The 25,879-nt window shown below is 44.7% G+C and overlaps 1 protein-coding gene across 2 annotated transcripts in view; it reads right to left on the reverse strand.

Annotated features, from left to right (window-relative positions):
• Positions 1-639: 639 nt before the first annotated feature.
• The window catches only part of LINGO1 (leucine rich repeat and Ig domain containing 1), an 87,044-nt gene continuing 61,804 nt past the window's right edge, over positions 640-25,879 (reverse strand). For both annotated transcript variants that reach the window (XM_070953457.1, XM_070953458.1), the window contains exon 2: positions 640-2,858. In XM_070953457.1, the coding sequence (XP_070809558.1) occupies positions 1,002-2,858 (1,857 nt within the window). In that variant the 3' untranslated portion in view covers positions 640-1,001. The remainder of the gene's footprint in view (positions 2,859-25,879) is intronic.

Raw genomic sequence — 25,879 nt, forward strand, 5'->3', positions numbered from 1 at the left:
ATACCCTGAAGGTGATCTCCATCGGGATGAAGAATTCCTTGACAAGAGAGCAGAAACATCATTGAGAATAAAAAGGTCAAGGAACCTCTGGTTCTTCAAATGTTGCTGAACCTAGCATCATACAAACCGGAGGTTTCTATTCCTACAGCATCATTCCAAGAAATTTGCCCACTGATATCGGAGGAGGCCCAGATATGCAGCTCCCAACATCTCCTGCTATAGTGGATGAAGATGTTGGGATTCCATCGCAACATCTGGAATGCAATTGGTTCCAGGTATTTAATATGGACATATCATCCTTTCTTCTTGGATACCCATACTATGTCTTAGCAATTAATTCAATTCAAGAAACTCAAATCAAAATCAACGGTTCAAGAGAGACAGAACACTAATAAATTATATCCCCTTAAGGGGTACATTATCTATAAATCACATCCCCTTGAGGTTCCTTCATTATCAACAGGTAATCCTTATTTCTATCTGAACTGTATCAGAAAGCCACTTTGATCCAGGTTTGAAAGGAAGGACCAAAAGAAAAGGAAGCGCACAGATCAAAAAGTCAAGATGTTGCATTCCAACTAGCTATAGGAAATAGGTTTTTTCTTTTTATTATTTCAAGTTTTCATAAAAATCCGTAATTATTGAAATCAAAAGTTACAGAGGAAGTATGTAACTTTTTATGGTTTGTTGTTTTGAATTTTTGTTTTTTTTCAGTTTGCTGCTGTCTTTTTAAGATCGACACAGGAGTCCATCAGGGTTGTGTCCTACAAACAGGGGAAGATTCTGGAGACGTCAGCAGAACATTTTCACAAAGGAGGACAAGGAGGAGGAGGAAGTGATGCGGGATTGTGGGGAGAGAAGGAGGGGGCTGGGAGAGCTGAGTGGAGAGAAGAGAGGTTGGCATTTGTGTTGACTGTTTGTAGTCACCGTCGTCATCGTTTGATAAAAAGAAACACTGCCCGTCCTTAGTAGTGGTGTCTCTGTTCGCCAGTTCTTCACCCTCAGATCATTTTCATGTTGAACTTGCGCGGCGCATCGGCAGCGGAACTGATGCCCGCATCGGATTTCCGTGGGACGTACTCGATTTCGATATTGTGCTTGGTGTTCCCTTTGCCTCTGCTCCAAAGGAAGAGAAGCACCAGGCAGAAGAGCACGACTCCCAGGAAGGAGATGAAGCCCATGGTGGTGGCGATGATGAGGGTCTTGATGTCGAAGGGGAAAGGCACGGTGGCACGCGTGCTGTTGGCATCGCTCTCGTTTGGCTGGTTGGAGATGAAAGCGAAGGTCTTATTGGGTTGGTGGGGCCAGTCGGGGGAATAACTGCGGACGTGCAGGTGAGCCAGCATGGTGTCATTGCCTCCGGCGTTGCTGGCGATGCATAGGTAGGTGCCATTGTCCTGAATCTGGGCGTAACGCACCTCCAGAGTGCCATCGGGGAAGACGGTGAGCCGCCCGTTGGTTTTGGTCGAGATGAGGTGCTTCCTTGGCGACAGCCACATGATGACCGGAGGTGGGTCTCCATCTGCACGGCAGATGAACTGCACGGTGTGGCCCTCGTCCACAAAGATCTGCTGGGGTTTGCGGTCCCGTATCCGCGACCGGCGACAAATGAAGTAGTTTGGCAGGAGCGCCTCAGAAAAATCCTTGAACTGTTTCCCCTGGACAAATTCAGGTGTGGCACAGGTAGGCTGCCGCTTATTGAAGTTCAGCCTCCAGCGACGTCGGAAGATCCAGAGAAGTCGGCAGTCACAGGCCAAAGGATTGTTATCTATGATAAGGGTTTCCAGATTCCCCACAGAGTGGAAGGCTGATTCTTCCAGTGTATTCAGAAGATTCCCTGAAACGTTCAAGATCCGCAAGTAGTTCAGGCCCCGGAAGGCGTACGGTTCCACCACAGAGAGTTGTCCCCCAACCAGCTGTATCTCCTGAAGCCTGAGTAGGTCGTGAAGCATGGAGCCTTCGATGCTGACAATGGGGTTGTAGGACAGGTTCAGAAACCTGAGATAGACCAGGTGCCTCAAGGAGACGTAAGGTATTGATGTCAGGTTGCAGTGGGTGATGGACAGAGATGTCAGGTTGAGTCCATACAGGCAGTTGGATGTCATGGTGTCTAGATAGGGCCAATGTGAAATCTCCAGGACTTTAAGTCGATACAGCCTCTTAAAGGAGTAATCCCTGATGGCGTTAATATTCAGGTGACGCAGCTGTAGCACAATTAAGCCATGCAAGTGAGAAAGGGCTTCCGTAGGGATGGAGGTCAAGTTGCATTTCTCCAAGGTCAGATGTTCTAAGCTGTTGAGGCCACTAAAAGCCCGGTGGGAAATATAGACAAGATCATTGTCCCCAACCTCCAAAGACTTGAGGTTGTACAAGTCCTGGAACATATAATCCAGAAGAATCACAATTTTGTTCTCACTAATGTCCAACTTGGTGAGGTTGCTGAGTCCCGTAAACACCCCAAGGGGGATAAGTTTGAGCCGATTGCTCCTAAGACCAAGAGTCCTGAGGTTGAAGAGGTTATTGAAAGCCCCGGGCTCAATGCCACTGATAATATTCTCGTTTAACTCCAACTCCTCCAAGTGAGGAAAATTGACAAACTCATCCTGGTTCAGAGTCTTGATGCGGTTTTTCCCCAAATCCAACAGTTTGGTCTCGGTGGGGATGCCCTCAGGAACAGTCATGTATCGCTTCCGGTGGCAAGTCACCGAGCGTTCCTGGGCAGAGCAGTCACAGCGGGGTGGGCAACCCGTGGCAGAGCCTGAGAGGATGGATCCCAACATCAAGATGAGAATCGGCTGCCAACAGGCCAAGATTGGGCAATACATGCTCCACTTCCCCGCCACCATCCTATCTTTTACCTGCAGAGGAGACAGGAGAGAAGAAAGAAAACAAGGGTGAGGAACCAGGGAGCTTGCTCGTGTATTCAATCAGTCAATCAATCAATCAATCAATCAATCAATCAATCAATCAATCAATCAACCAACCAACCAACCAATCAAGCAAAACAGAGCTGGAAGGGACCTTGGAGGTCTTCTAGTCCAACCTTCTGCTCAAGCAGGAGACCCTATAGTGTTTCAGACTGTCCACTCTCTTCTTAAAAACCTCCAGTGATGAAGTACCTACAACTTCTGAAAGAAAGTCATTCCGCTGGTTAATTGGTTCAATACATTAATCAAAATGTTAATTAAATACAAATAGTCCTCAAATTATAAATTCATTTAGCAACCATTTGAAGACAACGGCCTTGGGGAAAAAAGGGACTTACAACCTGTTGGTAAACACCCAGTCTGGCAGAGAGGTGGGATCAAGCCAGGGGTGAAATGCTCCCAGTTCAGACCGGATCGCCCGATCCGGTAGCGATGGAGGCGAGTGGTTCGGAGAACCGGTAGCAAAAATCCCTGCCTCCCAAACATGCCCAGCTGAGCTGCGCAATCATCAGAGGCTTTTTTTTTTTACTTTTAGAAGCATTTTTTCTACAATCTCTTCGGCTGAAAAAATGCTTTTAAAAGTAAAAAAAAAAAGCCTCTGATGATCGCGCGGCTCAGCTGGGATCATCAGAGGCTTTTAAAAGCATTTTTTCTACAACCTCTTTGGCCGAAGAGGTTGTAGAAAAAATGCTTCTAAAAGCCTCTGATGATCCCAGCTGAGTTGCCTGATCTGCAGAGGCTTTTAAAAGAAAAAAAAGCCTCTGCCGATCAGGCAACTCAGCTGGGATTGTCAGAGGCTTTTAAAAGCATTTTTTTACAACCTCTTCAGCCGAAGAGGTTGTAGAAAAAATGGTTTTAAAAGTAAAAAAAAAAAAAGTTGGCCACACCCACCCAGTTACATTACCCCCCAAGCCACGCCCACAAACTGGTACTAACAAATTTTACATTTCACCACTGGATCAAGCACAGGATTAGCCTGGAGTCATCATCCTCCCCTAACTTTCTTGGAAACATTTCTATCTTCTTTAAATCAAAATGGAATCAAATTTAATCATTGTCCCAACCTGGCCCATACCTGTATTCGGTGAGAACCTGTATTTCCCATCCCCCTTGCCTATGGCAACTCGAGAGCAGGCCAGGGATGCTTTGTGAGTTGACAGTTGGGTTTTCACCAGCTGTGCTAATAATAAATAAATAATAATTCACAATAAATTCTTACTTTGAGGAGACTACAGGCCTCGGAGTTTTGATTTCATTAGGTCTGTTACTTGGAATCCTGACACTAACTCGACTCTGCCGGACCCAAGGTTTTCCCCACCCAAATCGACAAATCTGGACAAAATTAGATGTGACACCAGAAGACGGTGCCTCTGCCCTGTATCAGTGGGGATGGAAAGATTCCCCTTGTTGCGATTGTGGTGCTGATATGCAAACTATTAAACATGTTGTGTTTTGGTTACCACCTTTAAAGCGCTCCATGGCTCAGGACCTGGGTACTTGCGGGGCCGCCTACTACCACCAATAGCCTCCCACCGGCCGATACGCTCTCATAGAGAGGGGCTCCTCTGGGTGCCGTCGGCCAAACAATGTCAACTGGCAGCCCCCAGGGGGAGAGCCTTCTCTGTGGGGGCACCTACTATCTGGAACGAGCTCCCCCCGGAGATACGGAGGATCCCGGATCTGCGCACCTTCCGCCACGCTCTAAAGACCTTTTTATTTCACCAGGCGGGCCTGGCCTAACTTTCTCCCTCTTTTTAAACAATTTTTAAACAATTTTAATATTTTAATATTTTCAATATCTTTTAATTTTCAAAGTTTAAATCTGTTTTAAATTGATTGGGGTTTTAATCTGTCTGGGCCAAATTATTTAATTCGATTTTAGTTCTGTTTTTTAAATTTTGTATGTATGTATTTTATTGTTGGCTGTTTACCACCCTGAGTCCTTCGGGAGAAGGGCGGTATACAAATTAAATAAAAGTAAAGTAAAAGTAAAAGGCTACCCACGACACACGTTCTCTGGTTCTTTAGAAGATCAGCACGAAGCAACACCAGAGGATAGCTGAACTGGACATCCAGTTCTGGATATAATTATGTGGATTGTGTTTGTGTGTGGTTTTACTTCTCTTTGTCATGTTCTCATCACACGCTAAATAACACGAGGTTGAGCGACTGCTTATGTTCTCCGAGAAACCCTGTTCAGGGATCCTGTTGTGTCTGGTATATCAAATAATCTGGCAGAAGTGATGGCTTTGTCAAGCCTCACAATCATACGACAGCTCCTTCGCCTTATCGGAGGGATGCTAACACGTGATGCCCTATGACTTCTGGGACCTCCATATTTTACGTCGCTCAAGCTGTTACAAAGGATTGCGTTGTGTTGATATTGCCTATTGTCCCGATTCTGATCTGCGGCCCCAGGAGCCACGCTTATCTCCATTGTGATGTACATGTTCAGCATTCGCTGTGGCTATTCCTTTTTACGGCCGGGGACGGGTGGAAGCAGCATGTTCCTGTTTGAGGTTTGGAGGGATGGAGGCTGCCGAACGCTATTTATGGCTCTTGACTATGTACATTGCTTTCCTGGTGTCTGCGTAGATTTTTTTTTCTTCGCTTGACAGAGATGTACTGCTTCAATTTCTGCAGGAGGCATGGCCCTGACAATCCCGAAGTACCAACAAGACACTGATGTTCACAGAGAAAACTCTGAATTGGAGATGTAAGAATATAAGCAGTGAGTGGCTTACTTTTTCATCCATCCATCCATCCATCCATCCATCCATCTATCTATCTATCTATCTATCTATCTATCTATCTATTTATTTATTATTCATTCATTCATTCATTCATTCATTCATTCATTCATTCATTCATTCATTCATTGGTTCGATTTATATGCCGCCCTTCTCCGGAGACTCAGGGCGGCTTACAATGCGTTAAGCAATAGCCTTCATACTTTTGTATATACCTGCTTAGTAGGGCTTTCGGCCCCCCCAAGCGGTGTTTTTTTTATACAAAGTCCGCTTATTGCCCCCACAATCCGGGTCCTCATTTTACCTACCTCGGAAGGATGGAAGGCTGAGTCAACCTTGAGCCTGGTGAGATTCGAACTCGCAGTAATTGCAGGCAGCTGGCAGCTAAGTGCTATTTAACAGCACTTTAGTCCACTGCACCACCAAGGCTCTTGGTGAAATAAGATCATTGCTCTTATTAAATCAGGTAAAGGCACCTACACTCTTCTCCACTGAGTAGTGATGGAGCTATCCAACATCCATGCAAATGATAACTTGATAAGCTATCCCAAATGATAACAAATGCATTGATAACTGCCCTCTGAGCTGGTATCTTACTGGGGTTTAATTCCCTCAAATAACATCTGGAATGCCACTGCCTCTTATCTACCTTACATATCCAAAGAATCAGAGAAGGGGAAAAAAAAACCTGGTTTCACAAAACATCTTTTTCCTCTTGTTATGTTCATTTAGACCTGTCATCTTGCTGATAAGGGGATGTTGTTTTTGCAAAAAACGGAAAAGAAAGAACAGGCATTTTCCTTTTAGGAGAGGGAGAAAGGAGAGGGAAGAAACACAGCTTCAGACAGGTTAATAAACTTCCTAATGATTCTGAATCAGAACAGCGTAGTAGATACTACTCTAGACTATTTTACAGCCTGACAAGTGGAACGGAGCAGCAATTGGGATCTATTGTTTTTTGGTGTGTATGTGTGTGCACAGTTTCACACACACTTAGAACGTTTATGGGGTCCTCTTGTTAAGACCGATAGTTGTTATGTTCCTTAGGAATCACATCTATTGTAGTCTCTGTGTTGTTGAGAGAGAGAGAGAGAGAGACACTGAAAGGAAGGAAGAGAGGAAGTAGAAACATCACTTGCCAAGCAAAATAGTGTCATCAAGATTATTAAAGAAATCTAAGGGGTCTAATTAAGATGAAATTCAAAGCTCATTATATTGAAGAGAACTTCAACGGATGCTGGAATGAAATGTTTCACGGATAGCTTCTTGATGGAGAGCTAATCTTCCACCAAAGGGAGAGGAAGAGCGTACTTGTGATCCCTTGATATAACAAGACCTATACTTTTAGGTGATTCATCCAACAGGATGATGAATTCCCAAAGTGGACTTCATTTCATTTTGAACATTCAGAGGAACATAGTTCTGATTTACACACAGAAAAAGAAGAAAAAGCCCAACTATTTCCTACTGCAAGAGGACCTTCTCCCCACCCCAGTTCTCCTATGCAACACAGGAGCTGAGCTAACTTTGGGGTTGCATCAGAAGACATCAGCAGGGAAGGTTCTACCAGCGTAACTCCACCAAACATCCTATTGACCTCTCCCGACCGAAACTGTTGTTCGATCAGGCAGCCTCAGGATGAGTGGCGACCTAGCAAGCTCCTTATCCTATTACCAACATCTTTTCTTGATCTACCTACATGAGGATGGGGAGATGGTTGAATACATTCCATTTGGATCCCAACTCCCAAATAGAGCCTTGGTAGTACAAGGGTTTAAGGCACCCTGTTATTAAGCTGCTTAAGACCAGCTGCCTGCAATTACTGCAGGGTTCGAATCTCGCCAAGGCTCAAGGTTGACTCAGCCTTCCATCCTTTCTAAGGTAGGTGAAATGAGGACCCAGTTTGTGGGGGCAATAAGCTGACTTTGTATAAATATACAAAAGGATGAAGGCTATTGCTGAGCACATTGTAAGCCGCCCTGAGTCTTCGGAGAAGGGCGACATATAAATCAAATTAAAAAAAAACAAAAAAAAAACTCCAAGGTCCACAGGGTGGAACAACAACTGATGACCTCCTTTTAGTGGCCCACAATAGAAAGCGTCCTCACTTATTACATCAAGGTATGGCATGCCGGTTTGACAGCTGCGGATAGAAAAACATTACAGAGCACAAAACATTGTGAGCTGTCCCCTGATACCATTAGGGCTCGCTGCCTTAGAAGAGTGAGGAAACTCCTTAGGGACGACTCTCACTCTGGTCATTTATTTATTTATTGGTTCGATTTATATGCCGCCCTTCTCCGGAGACTCAGGGCGGCTTACAATGCGTTAAGCAATAGCCTTCATACAATCTGGGTCCTCATTTTATCTACCTCGGAAGGATGGAAGGCTGAGTCAACCTTGAGCCTGGTGAGATTCGAACTTGCAGTAATTGCAGGCAGCTGGTGCTACTTGGTCATCACTTCTTTACCCTCCTACCATCGGGAAGGAGCTATAGAAGTATAACCAGCCACACAAACAGTCTGAAGAACAGTTTTTATCCGTGGGCTGTCAGACTCCTGAATGCAACATAACATCATAACTACATAGTACGATCGACTTGCAGGGCCAGTGCAACATGGAACCTGTTCACACAAGTGCAATAGGACTAAGTGTTTTGTTAATATGATTTATTGGGTTAGGGGTTTTCTGCCTTCACTGTGAGTTGTACTGTGTTGTAGGGGGGAAGGTGCACTGAAGGAGCTCCACCAATCTCATTGTACATAGGTTGTGCACTGACAATAAAGATTTGAAATTGAAATTTCCAAGCTTTGAGTAGACCTGGAGAGTCTAAATGACAACTTGGTGGACCTCTTTAGGGAAAAAGTCCAGTAGAAAATCCAAATTGACACCCTCCCAACATTTACCAATGGATTATATAACCTGCCATTTAGTCGCTTCCCACTTTGATGTGATAACCTTGATGACTTTCGTTTCTCCTTCTGATAGCGGCCAACAATTTCTTTTCTGTCTTCTCTTCAATATGCAGGAGCCGTTCTCTTCCTCTCCTTTCCTTCTTAATCTTAATTTCCCAAAGCTGAACAGATTCATTTCTTTCTGCCCGGTCTTCATGTCTTCCAGATGCTTTATTGTTGGTACTGCTCTTCCCTGATAAGTTCAGTGTCATTAATATATTTGAATATATTTATCCTCAGAAAGCCCTTGGATGGGAGACAAGGGCCACTATCTCATTTTCTTTTATTACCCTGGGCTTCATTTATCTGGCAATGCGCAAAAACAACATCTCAATACATTTAGATAACGAGATGTTGACGATAAAGACGGGGATTGTTTACAAAATGTGGTGTCCTGAAGAGGCAGGTTGTACAAACTGCAATGGAGGTCACCAAGACAGGCTGGGACTATATTCTTTTGGGTCCAATCTCTCTCACCCTTGCTTATATCAAACTAACAGATCAAGAATAAGATTGGTCTTGAGATACTTTGAGAGGAACACCTTCCTGTCTTACTCATTTATGCCCTTAGACCAGACCAGGAGTCTCCAACCTTGGCAACTTTAAGACTTGTGGACTTCAACTCTCAGAATTCCTGGCCGAGGAATTCTGGGTGTTGAAGTCCACAAGTCTTAAAGTTGCCAAGGTTGGAGACCCTGGACCAGAGGACTATCTGTAGTCAATTTGTCTTATCCAGAAACTTCAAGACTTTCCCTTTGACGAAGGTTGGGGCTGCCAACCTTCCTCAGAGGGGGTCAACCTATTCTCCAAAGTACCGAAGACAAGAAAAGAAGGAATGGATGGAAACTAATCTAGAAGAGAAGCAATCTAGAACTAAGGAGAAATTTCCTGACAATGAGAACAATGAACTTGTGGAATGGCTTGTATCCCAAAGTTGTGGGTGCTCCATGGCTGGAAGTTTTCAAGAAGAGACTGGACAACCACTTGTCTGAAATGGTATAAAGTCTCCTGCTTGAGCAAGGGTTGGACTAAAAGACCTCCAAGCTCCCTTCCAACTCTGTTATTCTGAACTGGAAAAGATAACAATGTACAAAGACCTCCAAACTGAAATAACTTTGCAATATGGGGGGTTAACTGTGAAGAGAGCCAGGGTACCTACGAGACCGCCTTCTGCCACCAATAGCCTCCCACCGGCCAGTACGCTCGCACAGAGTGGGCCTCCTCAGGGTGCTGTCCGCCAGACAATGTCGGCTGGCGACCCCCAGGGGGAGAGCCTTCTCTGTGACGGCACCCACCCTCTGGAACAACCTCCCCCCAGAGTTACGTACAATAACAGACCTCCGGATTTTTCGTCGGGCCCTGAAAACCTATTTATTTCAACTAGCTGGGCTGGCTTGAGTTTAATTTTAAATTGATTTTAAATTGGGTTGTTTTAATTTACGGCCAAAATATTTAATTATTTTAATACTGTTTTTAAATTTTGTATGCTCTGTTTTTACTTTGGCTGTGCACCGCCCTGAGTCCTTTTTGGAGAAGGGCGGTATAGAAATTTAATTAATAAATAATAAATAAATAAATCCAACATTAAAGCAACTCTCCAAAGTGGTACAGAAACTCCTGCTTGAGTGGGGGTTGGACTAGAAGACCTCCAAGGTCCTTTCCAACTCTGTTTCTCTATTGTTACTGATCCTTCTCCTGAATCAAGTTGGTTACTCCATCTAGTCAAATATTATAACTTGATTTCTAATAGTTGGAACACAATCCAATACTGTCACATATTTCACGACACCAAGAATCTCTTTGTGCATTCCAGCTGTTTTGGATGTCGGTTTTGACCAACCCACACCATCCTGATCCACTGGTTAGGACCCTCCATACCCCAATGGGCTATTTTGGTTGCGAGGAACAGCAAAAAACACATGTGCCCCTGTTCCACATGTGAACTCCAATGAAACGTTGCTTGGAAAGAGGAATCTCAAATCATTACGGCATTAGAACAGGTTGAAGAACCTGAGCCGAGGCACCCTTGATTATCATTAGGTTTTGACACCCACTGGGAGAATCCAAAATAGAGACCAGGGTCTGCATGCTTCCTTAGGCATGTCCACAAAAGAATCAGGAAATGAATGGAGATCAAGAAACCAGGAGGGCCCAACTGGAATGAGAGTCAACAGGTTTGTCTTGATATCTCATGTAGCTTTCAAACAATTCAGATCAGAAAAGCTGTCTTTGAAGGGCTCCCAAGCAGGCCTGACATTCTGAAGAGCTGCGATGATCAGAAGAGGGCTAGCTGGACCCAACCTCTGACTTGATAAATGGCCAATCTCTAAGTTCTCCAAGAATCCCTTTAGATGTCCATTCAAAAACAGTGTGATAAAGAGACCGTGCATGGTAGACTTAGCACGACAGCAAACATATGGCTCGCTTTACAGAAGTAACTCCTCTAACTGAAGGCTTGTCATGGACAGGTATCTCTGTGAAAATATCATTTTTATTTCTAGGCTGAGCAACTCACTGCCGCCAGACTCTCTTCTCCAGCTCATAGGGCCTCTGACTGCAGATTTCAAGGCTAAAATTGGGTAATAAACCACACAACCCAGCGTACTCTTGTTTTCTGACCTTGGACAGGAAACAAATGAAAAATAGATAGGTATAACTTAAAGAATCTTCCCTCAAAGCAAGAGAAGGAAGGGAAAACAAGGTTTGAATCCAGCCTCCTCCCCCCAAACCATGGTCACTATTACCATCAAAAGACCCCCACACATCAAGTTTTAACAAATAATTGTTTATAACTGACGCATGTATGCACATAAACACTTGTAAACCTAAATAAGTGGTGGCACACTTGCATGTTCTGGAAATACGTAGCAAGAGAAGAGAATATTTGTAGCACAGGGTAGAAATGGGGTCTCTGAGGTTGGTGTTTTGCAGATGTTTCATTACCCAGCTAGGTAATCATCATCAGTTTGGGTAATGAAACGTCTCCAAGAAAACCACGCTCAGAGGGCACCAAGGACCCCACAGTTCAACCCTGAGCTACAAAAATGTTCTTCTACTGATAATCAAGTCATTAGATGTTTCATTACCCAAGTAGGTAACATCATCAGTGCACTCATGATGTTACCTACTTGGGTAATGAAACATCTGCAAAAAACACCACCAAATGCAGAGCGCACCAAGGAGTCCAGGCAATGTTGCTCTTCACCCACTAAGGAACATTAAATTCGAACACTGGAGTAATGCTATGATATTACATAGGGAGGCTGCCCCTTTGTCTACCAATCTATCTTCAAATTTATATGGCTGACTATCTCTCCAATTGAACACTGGATGACATATGGAATAAAAAACATAATCAACCAATAATCCCCCAAAACAAGTCAATTCCCTCAAAAATCTCAGATCATATCCGATGAGCCCACACCCATCCAAGAGTTCCTGTAACTGACACTTTGGTCCCAGTCCCTGGCTGAAGATTGAGGGCTTCAAGCTCTTCTGAAAGGCTAGTAGATTTAGGGCCATCTGTGAGGGAAAGCTCTTCCAGAAAGAGCTTCCAAGACCAGAAGACAATGCTTCTAAGGATCTTCCAAGGAACACTGCTTGAGGGAGAGGAAGTGGAACATGAGGACTCTGCCAAGTTCTGGTGGGATTTGTCTCTAGGTAGGTTGGAAGCTGGCTGGTATTATCTGGACTTGGAAGTGGACAAATTTGGGCCTGTTGAGTATTTGGATAAGGACTTATCAAAGAATCCCCAGATCTGTCAGCGAGTGTTAGAAGGTGAAGAACATTTCAGAAGAAAGCAGTTGCAAACCCAATTTTGTAGCATGGCTACGAAACAGCCTGGATCTGACTACAAAATCACCAGAAGAAAGCACAAAGGAGACTTAAAGAAGGAACATTTTCTCTGGAAGATTTTCTACCCTCCCAATTTTTCATTGTGCAATTAAAAAAAAAAAAAAACTTGAGAGGAACATTTTATTGCCTATAGCAATGGCTGTCTGTTCAGGATTTTGTGAAATATAAATCAGGGCAGTTCTGTAAAAACCTTAAATGGAGACCCTAAATTTTCTATTAGCTCATTTCCAGGCCCAGGAAATGTGTTTTTTAAAAACAAAATGGCAAGAAATGGGGAAGGGGAAAAAAAACCACCCCTCAATTCAATGAAAAAAAAAAAAATGGAAAATGGACCAATCTGGAGCCCAAAGAAATGACAAGAGCCCATAAGCCACAATTCTTAAACGGCTGTCATGGGGAAGCGGACTTCAATTTACTCTCCAAAGCATCAGAAGGCAGGAGAAGAAGCAATGAATGGAAGCTGGTCAGAGGGAGACCCAACTTGGAAATGAAGAGGAGTTTCCTGATAGTAAGAATGATCAATCAATGGAAGAGCTTCATCAGTGGAGGTTTTCAAAAAAAGATTGGACAACCACTTCTCTGGGATGGTATAAGAAGGATATAGGCAGGAGGTTGGACTAGAAGACCTCCAAGGTCTCTTCCAGCCCTATGATTCTGGAAGGAAGGAAGGAAGGAAGGAAGGAAGGAAGGAAGGAAGGAAGGAAGGAAGGAAGGAAGGAAGGAAAGAGATAATGGGTGAAAGCTGGTCAGAGGGAGATCCGACCAGGAATTAAGGAGAAATTTCCTGACAATCACTCAATGGAACAGCTCGTCTCCTGGAGTTGGGTTCTCCATCACTGGAGGTCTTCAAGAAAAGACTGGAAAGTCATTTGTCCAGGATGGTATAAAGACTCCTGCCTTGGGTAAGGGGCTGAACTAGAAGACCTCCAAGGTGTCAGTGCTGGGGAAATCACAGTTTGGAGAATGTCTTTGCGTTTGAGAATGAAATTTATTTGAGACAACATCAGAACCTGACACAAGGTCTTTTACAGCCCTACGATTCTAGGATCCTCTTTCTACTTCATCTTTGGAATGGAGACGTGTTTATGATCTTGATTTGTCCTCTTTGATCGTTTCAGAAAGCACCTTGACTGCAAGTTTTGCAAAAAGATAAATTAAAAAAATCTACCTCTTAATTGCCTTCCCAGTTCAGACTTCTGGGACCAAAGGTGAAACCTCTGTAAGCACCGGTGAACCCTCCGTGAAGGAGAAACTATGCTGATAGAGCACAATTGGGGCAGGACTTTTTGTTAAAAAACGGAGAGAGTGAGAAAAATAGTCCCCAAACAAAGTTTTGGAGTCAGCTAATAAGGGTCCATCATAAATGACCTCTCTGAGGGTCATCCATGAACCAGCTGCGTCTCTGAAGGATTTCATTTCTGACTTCAGCAGACCGTTCGGGGTGGAAGAGCCAAAGAATAAATGAGAAGCGAGTCAGCAAGCACGGAAGGAGGGCTGGGATACATCTTAGCAGGTGAAGATGGAAACTACGGGAAGGACCACCTTAATTTGGTATGTTTTGGGGTCTTCTGTCTGCTCCTTCTGATGTTTGTCCTCTCTGCTGGTTTTCTGAGGAAAAGATCTAGACAGAAAATTTAGAACATTCCTTCAAAAAGGAATAATTTGGGCAGAGATTGGGAACAAGATATTGATGATGTTACCTAGATGGGTAAGGAAATGTCTGTAAGGAAACAACCAAGCCCAGAAAGCACCAAGGACCCCACAGTTCTCCTCCTCCCCCCTCCCCAACCCCTCTCCCTACTACCCTGTTTCCCCGAAAATAAGACCTCCCCTGATAATAAGCCCAACCGGGCTTTTGAGTGCATGCGCTAAAATAAGCCTCCCCCCTGAAAATAAGCCCTCCCCGAAAATATTTAAACACAGAGCTGGAAATCAGGTAAGACGGCAAGAGGAGCCCCATCTTGCTCCACGCGCCCCAAAATAATAAGACCTCCCCAAAAATAAGGCCAAGTGCTTATTTCAGGGTTCAAAAAAAATATAAGAGAGGGTCTTATTTTTGGGGAAACATGGTAGCGCTGATGATGTTATCTAGTTGGGTGAAAAAAAACATCTGCAAGAAAACAACCAAGTTTAGTGAGCACCAAGGATCCCACACTGGGAACAATCCTAACCCCAGTTATTAAAACAAATAATACTGAATGGTTTTTATGCTACTTAAAGAGCTGTCTGAGAGCTTTGCAGAAATTACATTTTACTCCATATTGTTATGAAGCAGCCAAGCTTCCTAGAAGAGTGGATCTTAATCCCTCAAGGTACCCTGGCCATGGTTGATGGCAAAACTGAAAATTAATCTCTGCATCTCCATTTTGGAATACCAATAATGGCCCTTAGGTCTGAACTTTCGGGTGCAAATGCTTGTGGTTATCCCGGCTAAATTAAATTTGATTGAATATAGCTCTGTTTTGGAGATAAAGACTCCAGGTTTACAAATAAATATTTAATATCCATTCCTGCTGCTCCGAGAGACCTCGGGCTCAGGGCTAAGAATTCCTCTAGATATCTGCAAAGCAGCAAAACAAAAAGAGAAAAAGGCTTTTAGTTCCAAAAACATTTAAGCCTCTGCTTTCCACACACCATTTATTTGCAGGCTGTGAGGACACCACCGGCTTAACTTGCTTACTGAATTAAGCCATTTTCAACAGACCCACATCAAAAGGATCTTGCTAGGAATCCCTGTTAAAGCTGCTTTTCAGTATGGAATGTCCACCAAATGGACCAGGGCACTGATGAGATGTTTGGAAGTACAGGATCCATACCTCCCTCCCTCCCTCCCTCTCTCCCTCTCTCCCTCCCTCCCTCCCTCCTTCCTTCCTTCCTTCCTTCCTTCCTTCCTTCCTTCCTTCCTTCCTTCCTTCCTTCCTCCCTCCCTCCCTCCTTTTCTCTTTCCTTCCTTCCTTCTTCCCTCCCTCCCTCCTTTTCTCTCTTTCCTTCCTTCCTTCTTCCCTCCCTCCTTTTCTCTTTCCTTCCTTCCTCCCTCCCTCCCTCCTTTTCTCTTTCCTTCCTTCCTTCTTCCCTCCCTCCCTCTCTCCTTTTCTCTCTCTCCTTCCTTCCTTCTTCCCTCCCTTCCTTCTTCCTCCCCCTCCCCACCAACCAGGAAAACATCAAATTACGGCTACCCACTATACCTTTAGGATCCCCAAATGTATTTGCAAAAATATGTGTTAGAGTTGTGGAACTGGGCTTCGTACCACCTTGACTTTACACATGCTATGTATTTGTTTTAGCCCAAGGAGGAAACGGTCTGCTAAGGTCAGAGGGCAGGCGCCACAGATCCAAAGGCTAATGTGTTGGGGGAGTGGGGGGGGTTGTTATTTGAATCTACTGTGCTTTCAATGGGTCTTTCCTTAGTCTGGCGACTGTAAGTTCTGCTCCCTTTGAAACCCTGGAGAGAAGTCTAAAGCAATCAGTGGCACCAGATTGATCTTCCAAGATCCCAGGAGGATCCGACCAGATTGGCAGTGGAGATGTTCTCCAATGCTTCCCCCTCCCTCCCCTCTCTCCCCTCCCCCCTCTCCCTCTCTTTCTGTCTTTCTCTCTCTCTCCCCTCTCCCTCCCTCCCCTCCCTCTCCCTCTTTCCCTCCCCCTCTCTCCATCCCTGTTTCTCTCCCTCCCTCTCTCCCTCTCTCTTTCACTCTCCCCCTCTCTGTCTTTCTCTCTCTCTCTCTCTCTCTCTCTGACTTTGTCTTTCTCCCTCTCTCCCTCTCCCTCTGTCTCTCTCTTTCTCTCTATCTCTCCCTCCCCCTCTCCCTCCCTCTTTCCCTCCCCCCCTCTCTCCCTCCCTGTCTCTCTCTCTCCGTCTCTCTCTGTCTTTCTCCCTGTCTCTCTTTTTCCCTCTGTCTCTGTCTCTCTCTCCCCCTCTCTCTCCCTCCCTATCTCTCTCTCTCCCTCTCTCTCTCTCTGTCTGTCTTTCTCTCTCCCTCCCCTCTCCCTCCCTCTCTCTCCCTCTCTGTCTCTGTCTCTCTTTTTCTCTCTCTCTGTGTGTATGTGTTTGTAGGTAGTTGATTACTTGTGTGTGTTCGAAGGAGCGTAGGCATGCTTTTTACGTCCTCTAACAATACGGTACACCCATTCCTTCCCCCCCCGTGTCTAACCTTTACTTCTTACGAACTCTGCTGAATTGAATTATTCTGTGGCTCAATTCCACCCAACAACACAAGCTCCATTTGAATGTATGTGTCTGTGTGTCTGTGTGTGTTTGTGTGTGTGTGTGGTTTCTTAATTACTTCAGCAATCTTCTGCTGGAACCCTGATAAATATTTTACCAGAAGTAAAGTGATCTGAATGCAAAAATGTCATAGGCGAGTTGATTAAGAAACCACCCAAACTTAGACAGGCTTTCTACATGCTTTCCATGATGACTCCATTATCCCTGATCCACAGCCGAATTAGTGCCTTTGGGAACGGAAGCCCAAAATATCATGAGGGCATCGGCTGCCTATTGCTGAACAGTTCCAGCAACCGTTCTTTATATGTTTGAGCCTCCAGTCCCCTAATCATCTTTGCTGCTCTATAAACCAGTTAAACCAGTTCATACCAGTTGATCCTTAGCTCTGTGGCTGACATTTCTCTAAAAGAGGGACCCAGGTACATGGAATGAATGCTCAGATTCCAGTCACTTCCTGCTTAGTTCTGAATCCCAGTTTACGGAGGAATGCAAGCATTCTGCTTCACTTCAAGCTGTTTTCTTCCTGATTAAGAGTTTGTATTTATTTATTTTTTTTGGTTTGGATCTTTGTTATTGTATAGGTTGCCTGCAGCGAGAAACTCTACATGCACAGAAATACATACATCAATCGCCATAACAGAAGAACGGGGAGGAAAAGTGATGGAGTCAGCAGAAATAATGGCAACATTTAATTAGAGAAAAGAACTGCTTGGTTTCTACTCAGATACCGCTTCTGGATTTTGTGCTCGATTTAGAACAAAGTAAAATTATGTCAGGCGAGGAGACCCGAACTCATTGGTAGCCTCACATTGCAATGAACAAGGACATACCGTATTTTTCGGAGTGTAAGACGCACCCTAGTTTTTGGGGAGGAAAATAAGAAGAAGCCACCAAGAGCCTTGGTGGCGCAGCAGCCTAAAGTGCTGTTAAGGAACACCAACTGCCTGCAATTACGGCGAGTTCGAATCTCACCAGGCTCAAGGTTGACTCAGTCTTCCATCCTTCCGAGGTAGGTAAAATGAGGACCCGGATTGTGGGGGCAATAAGCTGACTTTGTATAAAAAAGAACACCGCTGGGGGGGGTGGGGGCGCGAAAGCCCTACTAAGTAGTTATATACAAAAGTATGAAGGCTATTGCTTAACGCATTGTAAGCCACCCTGAGTCTCCGGAAAAGGGCGGCATATAAATCGAACTAATAAATAAATAAATAAATAAATAAATAAATAAATAAATAAATAAGCTGATTAGTGGGTGGATCGGCTTCCCGGAATACCCCCAATCAGCTGTTCCCAGAGGTGAATTTTAGCAACAGGTTCCTTAGTTGTGAGCTCTGTGCCTTGCTTTTTTTTTTCAGCCTCTGAAACTTCTGAAACTCTGTTTCAGAAAAAAGTTTTTTTTCTGCCTCTGAAAGCCTCCGAAACAGAGCTTCAGGAAAAAAGGCTTTTTTAAAAAAGCTCTGTTTGGAGGCTTTTTTTTGGAAGCTTCTTTCAGAGGCTTTTATTCTGAAGGACTATCTGTACTCTGTTCAATCTCCTTTCTTTGGTATTGGTAGATAGATTAACCTCTTCCGATCTGTTGGTTATTGTGTCATTCTCCAGATTTGTTAGCATAGTTTAGTTAGAACCTTTACTGATTCTTCTTTTGTTGCTTGCCATATTATTTTAGGTAAAAGCCTTTTGGAGGCCTTTTTTTTGAAGCTTCGTTTCTGAGGCTTCTTTCAGCCTCTGAGATCTCCGTTTGCGAGGCTGGGTGGGGCTACATTTGGAGTATAAGATGCACCCTCTTTTTTGGGGGAAAAAGGTGCGTCTCATACTCCAAAAAATACGGTACATTGTTTTGCAGCTACTATGATTGTTGGATGAGCAGGTACAAAAACAGCCAGGGAAGGGATTGAAGCCTAGGAAATGGGGCCCCTTGTCAGTCAACAAAAGTGTTGATTTATCACCAACTTATCAAGTATTTAGGCAAGGGCACAAGGAAACAACAGCCAATGACTTATTATCCAGCCATCAACACCCCAATCAACAACTAAAAAAACCCACACACAACCAGGCACCACACAGAGAATAGCTTAAAGCACACTCTGCTAGAGAGACGATCCCTGAGGATGGGCTCCAGCACAAGTTCAAAACCTTGGAAGACTAAACCTCTGGTCCCATATTATATAATGATACAAACTGTAGTGGCACAGTGGTTAGAATGCAGTACTGCAGGTTAACTCTGCCGACTGCCAGCAGTTCGATTATGACAGGCTCAAAGTTGACTCAGCCATCCATCCTTCTGAGGTCGGTAAAATGAGGACACCAGATTGTTGGGGGCAAGATGCTGACTCTAAACTGCTTAGAGGGCTGTAAAGTACTGTGAAGTAGTATAAAAGTCTAAGTTCTATTGTTACCTACCTACCTACCTACCTACCTACCTACCTACCTACCTTCCTTCCTTCCTTCCTTCCTTCCTTCCTTCCTCCCTCCCTCCCTCCCTCCCTCCCTCCCTCCCTCCTTTCCTTTCTTCCTTCTTTCCCTCCCCGAGGTTAAAATGCAGTATTACAGGCTGACTCTGCTCACTGCCAGGAGTTCGATCCTGACCAGCTCAAGGTTGACTCAGCCTTCCGTCCTTCCGAGGTGGATAAAATGAGGACCCAGATTGTTGGGGGCAAGAGGCTGACTCTGTAAACTGATTAGAGAGGGGCTGTAAAACATTGTGAAGTGGTATATAAGTCTAAGTGCTATTCCTTCCTTCCTTCCTTCCTTCCTTCCTTCCTTCCTTCCTTCCTTCCTTCCTTCCCTCCCTCCCGAGGTTAAAATGCAGTATTACAGGCTGACTCTGCCCACTGCCAGGAGTTCGATCCTGACCGGCTCAAGGTTGAATCAGCCTTCCGTCCTTCCCTGGTTTGGATCTTGAGCACTATTTTTGGAAACCGCTTTCACCCCATTGTCTTCTCCAGCTTAGATGATTCCTATCCTTCCTCCACCAGTAACATTTTTTCATGTACCTCAGGTACACACCTCTAGATATTGTGCAACGTTTCAGAAGCAATTGGCCAGACAGCTAGGGAAAGGCTGTGGTGAGGAGAGATCTCCTAAATACGAAGAAGGGAGCAGGACAAGAGGAATAAATCAATTTTATGTGGAGGAAAGAGCACCGTGTTCTGAGATAATGTCCTCTCGGCCTTTTGATGTTCTCCATATCTGCAAGACCAAAGCATTTTTTTTTTTTCACTGCAGTGCAGAAGGGCTCCATGTTTTCTATCAAGAGCGAAACGAGTTGGGAGAAAGACTTTTTTTTTTAAAAAAAAGGAAAACTAAAATTCTTCCAGGTTGCAAAAGGTAGAGAGAGGGCTCAGGAAGCTGTAGAATCATCTCCCACGAGAAACGCTGGCAGTTTCATCACTTCAGGCAAGTGGTTTAAAAACTAGGTTAGATAAAACGGAGGAGAAGTGATCTAAAAAGGGAACTGGAGGGAGGAGGGGGGGCTCTTGCCTGCACAGAGCTTGGCTTGAAGCCTAAGCTAGCAGGAGGGATGAGGAAGATGGGATCTGTGGTCCAACATATCAGGCAGCACCCAATTGTAATCAGCTGTCTTTATGTTTGACCTGAAGGTCGATATTGATAGATGCATGCTGTCAGGACAAATCAAATTTCCATGTGGTCCTTGTTGCTCTCTGAGCTTTGTAGCTAAGATAGCACTGGTGTTGTTACCTAGTTGGGTCGTGAAATGTCTGCAAGAAAACAACCAAGCTCAGAGAGCAACAAGGACCCCACAGTTTCTTTCTCCTCTCCTCCGCAAATTCCACTCCCTTCTAGCATTGATGACGTTACCTACTTGGGTTATGAAACATCCACAAGGAAACAACCAAGCTCAAAGATCACCAAGGACCCCGCAGCTCAATCCTGAGTTACAAATATTCTCTTCCAGCAAACATGTTTCCAGATCCTTTGTACGAAGTAGACATTTACAATTGAGCAGGAATGGACGTCTTTTGTGTACAGAATGTGCCAATTTAAACTCCAGTCCAAGATTTCCAACATCTCAGGGGCTGCCCCAAAGAAGAGGGAGTCAAGCTATTCTCCAAAGCACCTGAAGGCAGGACAAGAAGCAATGGGTGGAAACCTTCCTCCTCCTCTTTCTCCTCCTTCCTCCCCCTCCTCTTTCTCCTTCTCCTCCTCCTCTTCTTCCTCGTTTTCCTCCGCTTTCTCTCCCTCCTTCTCCTCTTTCTCCTTCTCTTCTTTCTCCTCCTCCTCCTTTCTCCTTCTCTTAGGGGACTGGAGGCTAAAACATATGAAGAACGGTTGCAGGAACTGGGTATGTCTAGTTGGATCAAAAGAAGGACTAGGGGAGACATGATAGCATTGTTCCAAAATCTCAGGGGCTGCCCCAAAGAAGAGGGAGTCAAGATATTCTCCAAAGCACCTGAGGGCAGGACAAGAAGCAACAGGTGGAAACTAATCAAGGAGAGAAGCAACTTAGAACTAAGGAGAAATTTCCTGACAGTTAGAACAATTAATCAGTGGAACAACTTGCCTCCAGAAGTTGTGAACGTTCCAACACTGGAAGTTTTTAAGGAGATGTTGGATAACCGTTTGTCTGAAGTGGTGTAGGGTTTCCTGCCTAAGCAGGGGGTTGGACTAGAAGACCTCCAAGGTCCCTTCCAACTCTGTCATTCTATTCTATTCTATTCTATTCTATTCTATTCTATTCTATTCTATTCTATTCTATTCTATTCTATTCTATTCTATTCTATTCTATTCTATTCTATTCTACCAAACAAGCCACGTTAGGGGTTCACCAGCTGTGAGGACCCCATCATTGTTTCAGAAGAAATCTTTCGGATCATCTGAACCAAATCCACGGTTGGAGGTAGGCCCTGCATTGACCCAACCCATGAAGGCTGATGATCCAGCAAGGACGGCCAACCCACCATCAAGAGCACTGTTGAACGATTCTTGTTGTCAGATGCTTGTTGAGTCAGAATCTATTTTCCTGAAGTTTCCTCTGACTATTTCTAGTCTCACTACAGGGAATAACACAGAACCTTTTTGCTCTTAGGCCAATCTTTCAATTATTTAAAGGCAGCCACCACATCTGCTCACGAAATCTTTTTTTTTCTCCAGACTAAATACGCTCAGCTTCTCCATCCAGCTGAATTCTTTCCATCTAGTTTGCCCAGTTTGGACATGTTCCCCTTTGTCTGGCTTTTCCTAAAACCCAACGCACCATATTTGATTGCTAGATCATCTCCTCGATCATATCACGATGACTGACATGGCACTAAAGCATCGTGATGGGAATACGTAATAGTAAGCCCTCGGTTCACAATCACAATTGAGTCCAATATTTATGTTGCTAAGTGAGACAGTCGTTAACGTGAATAATGACCTTTCTTGCCACAGTTTTTTGAGTGGATCACTGCGGTTATGAAATCACGGGTGTCAATCTGGCTTCCCCATTGCTGGTTGCAAAAGGTGATCACACCTGACCCTGGGACACTGCAACAGTCAAAAATACGAATCAGTTGCCAGGTGCCTGAATTTTGATCATATGACCATAGACCATATGACTACTAGGACTGTCCTAGGCTTGAAAGATAAACAGAAGTCACTTTTTTTCAAGGGCTGTTGTAGGGAGTTTGAAAAAGTAGAATATAAAATATAAAAGGAAAAGAAACTTTTTCCTGTTGTGGCCCGCCAGCGGCCAGTGGATATGGCAGCAGATTCGGACAGTGAGGAGGTTGGGGAGGAACATGGGCCAGTCCTGGAGTCTGGGGAAGGCTCTGATGAGGGCTCTGTGTCAGAGGCAGAGAGGGGGCCAGGGCCGTCTGATAGTTGTCAACTGCCTTCGGAGTCAGACATCAGTGAGGCAGAAGGACAGCTGGATCCTGTTCCCAGTGTGCACATGCGCAGAGCTGCCAGGAGAAGGGAACAGCTAAGGAACAAGGGTCGACTAAGGAGTAAAGCCACAGGTAGATGGTGAATGGCCCCTCCCATAGGGAATAAAGAGGAGCGAAGGAGAGGGGAGTTTGCAGGAGACAATTAGTTCATTTGAGTGAAGATCTGTTCCTGCATTCTTGCCAAGTATTGCGGGCATCTGAAAGATATCGGCCTGGCCACTCTCCAAGCCTGATAAAGGTCGGTAATTGGGAACTATCTTGAAAGACTGTGGGAGAGGAAAGACTTTGCTGGAGAGGAATTCACTGTACGTTTAATAAAGGGGGTTTATCGGGACGAAGACTCGGCTTCATGCTGCTGGGGAAGCCAAAGTCAGAACATTTCCCTTCCTTCTCCCTTCTCTTCTTTGGTGTGTTCTCCCTGAAAGCTGGGTTCCCTTCCCTCCCTCGGCTTCTGTGAGAATTCACCTAAATCATTAAAAAAAAAAAAATGGCCCCAGGGAATATCCAGAGAAAAAGGAGGGGATGAATGGTGGAACTGGGAAGGAACGGAGTTGACAAGAATCAAGTGTGATGGTGATGATAGCTATTCCGCCTCTGTGGTTATTTCCATAGCCGTCTCTTCTCGGGCGGGCTGCTGTTTGCGTTATTGATTGCTCCATCCATATTTGCTGTTATTGTTCCATTCCGCAATAAAATAGATGGGAGAAAAACAGACTGCGTTCGGCCACATTTGCTTCTGTTCATCCTTGGCACGGAATGCAACTGGTGGAAAAACAGCGAGAGAATGGGTCGTCTTGTAGCTTTGGATTTAAATGCAGGTTTGCGGGAGGACGTCCGATTCGTTCATTTGGGGAAGAAATATTTCGACCATCCACGATCTGTCCTTTTCTCCAGCATTGCTGAAAACAGATACGTGCCTCCTGGGTTCATAGTCCAGTGGTGGGTTTTAAATTTTTTTACTACCGGTTCTGTGGGTGTGGCTTGGTGGGCATGGCATGGCTTGGTGGGCATGGCAGGGGAAGGATATTGTAAAATCTCCATTCCCTCCCCACTCCAGGGGAAGGATACTGCAAAATCCCCATTTCCTCCCGATCAGCTGGGACTTGGGAGGCAGAGAATAATTGGGAGCGGGGCCAGTTAGAATTTTTACTACCGGTTCTCCAAACTACTCAAAATTTCCGCTACCGGTTCTTCAGAACTGGTCAGAATCTGCTGAAACCCATCTCTGGTTCATACAATAAAATAAACCAGTGTTTCTCTAACCTGGGCAGCTGGAAAATGCGTGGACTGGGGAATTCTGGGAGCCTGGGGAATTCTGGGAGTTGAAGTCTGGGAGTTGAAGCCAGCCTGGGGAATTCTGGGAGTTGAAGTCCACGCATCTTCCAGTGGTCCAGGTTGAGAAACATTGATATTATGCTTATTAACCTAAGCAGGTTAATCAAAAATTATAGTGATTACATAGCCTGCTAAACCCATGTTTATGCCAAATGCTGGCTTAACACGACGGTCTGAGTGTTAAGACAATGGCGAAGTTCCTCTGATAAGATGAACCACAAACCATCAAGTGCAATCTTAGGCTAATCTTAGCTGTTATATAAGCTTAACCAAGCAGCCTCGGAGCCTTCCAGGGATGGCCTTGATGTACGGCTGGTTGCTTAGTAACCATTCAAAGTGATGACTCCAAAAGCTCCATTATGGCCATACGTCGAGGACTGCCTTAAATCTGGCCGTTTCTGAATGGGCTGAATGAAGTTCAAGGCTGCCATTATTCTGAGGCAGAACACAACAGCCAAGCCAAGGAGATATTTCTGTATTTCTTGGGAGGGCTCACAAATCTATTGTTTAATATATTATTTTTTCTAGTCGTTCAAAGCCCAGGATGGGGAGAGAAGGGCTTGGAAGGTCACCCATCAACTAATTTTGGTCTGGCCTTGACAATTTTGTTAAGCTCTGGACTCTTCAGTTCTATCATGAATCATGTCTGGGTTTGTTTTTTTTTTCTTTTCTTTCCCTTTAGCAAGAAGAATAAACCGAGCCTGCGCCTCTGGGATCAGCGTTCAGCAGAAGAGAACCGGTACGTGACAAGGATAAAAATCGCTTTAATGCTCATCTCTTTTTCCCCCCCTCACCTTTCATCGATTGCTTCGGATGAGGTGAGCCGACCACGTGGATCAAGTTGCTTTTCCTTTTAGGAATGTCTGCTCTGGATGTTTGCATGTTATTGACGGCATCTTTTAAATGCTTCCCCGCCACCCTAATCATGGTCTCTCCTCCAGGGCTGCTCTGGATTTCCAGACCACTGTTCACCGTGGGTGGATTCTCTTGGGAGAAGGTGAAATCAGTCACCAGAATCCACTATAGGCATCTAAGCGCCAATCAAATGACATTTGTGGGGTCCTCGGTGCTCTCTGAGCTTGGCTGTTTTCATGCAGATGTTTCATTACCCAGCAAGGTAACATCATCAGTCCTGGAAAGGAGTGGGGTTTGCGGAGTGGAGGAGAAGGAGAAGGGGAGGAGAAGGAGGAAAAGGAAGAGGAGGAGGACTGTTGGGTCCTTGGTGCTCTCTGAGCTTGGTTGTCTTCTTGTAGATGTTTCATCACCCAACTTTGCTTTGTTGATATACAGGTAGCTTGCTTGCAGATCAAAACCATAAATCACAAGTTCATTTCCCCCCCCCTCAATTTTTATGCCCAAAATCCATAGGAGGTTTCTAGTCATCAATAAACATAGATGGTACCTTTTCTCTAATCAAAGAAGTCAATTTGTCAATTCCGTCGAGAGCTGTCAATTTCACCAACCAACTCTCCATAGTGTCAAATCTTTCCCTTTCGGTGCATGTAATAATCTCGCTGCAGTAATTATATATTGAAAAGAGCCTGCTCAGTCCTGGGCTTTTTCTCGCTGAGCTCCTTGGCTGCACGTAGCCCAGCAACGCCCAAAATCTCACAGCTTGACAAGAGTAGACAATGTCAAAATACTTCCTTGCGGTGGCCTGATGAAATAATTTCCCATTGGAGAGCAATCCAGTTAAGGTGCTGGTTATGAAATTAACCGTAATTACACGAGAGGGAAAGTGGATGTTTTGCATATTGATGAAAATGGGGTGGGGGGAGGAAGAGGGAGGGATGGAGAAATCCTGAAGAACTTCAGGGATGGAGAAAGCCATTCCAATTAAAAAAAAGGGAGAAGAACCAGGTTGCTTCTACTCATCCTGAAGAACTAACACCTGGTAGGATGGACCACATCACTTAAAACAGAATGGACTGCAGGTGGTCCTTGA

Source organism: Pituophis catenifer, unplaced genomic scaffold (assembly GCF_029215685.1).
Source record: "Pituophis catenifer annectens isolate HBS135680 unplaced genomic scaffold, rPitCat1.0.hap2 SCAF_14, whole genome shotgun sequence".
NCBI classification, from domain to species: Eukaryota; Metazoa; Chordata; class Lepidosauria; order Squamata; family Colubridae; genus Pituophis; species Pituophis catenifer.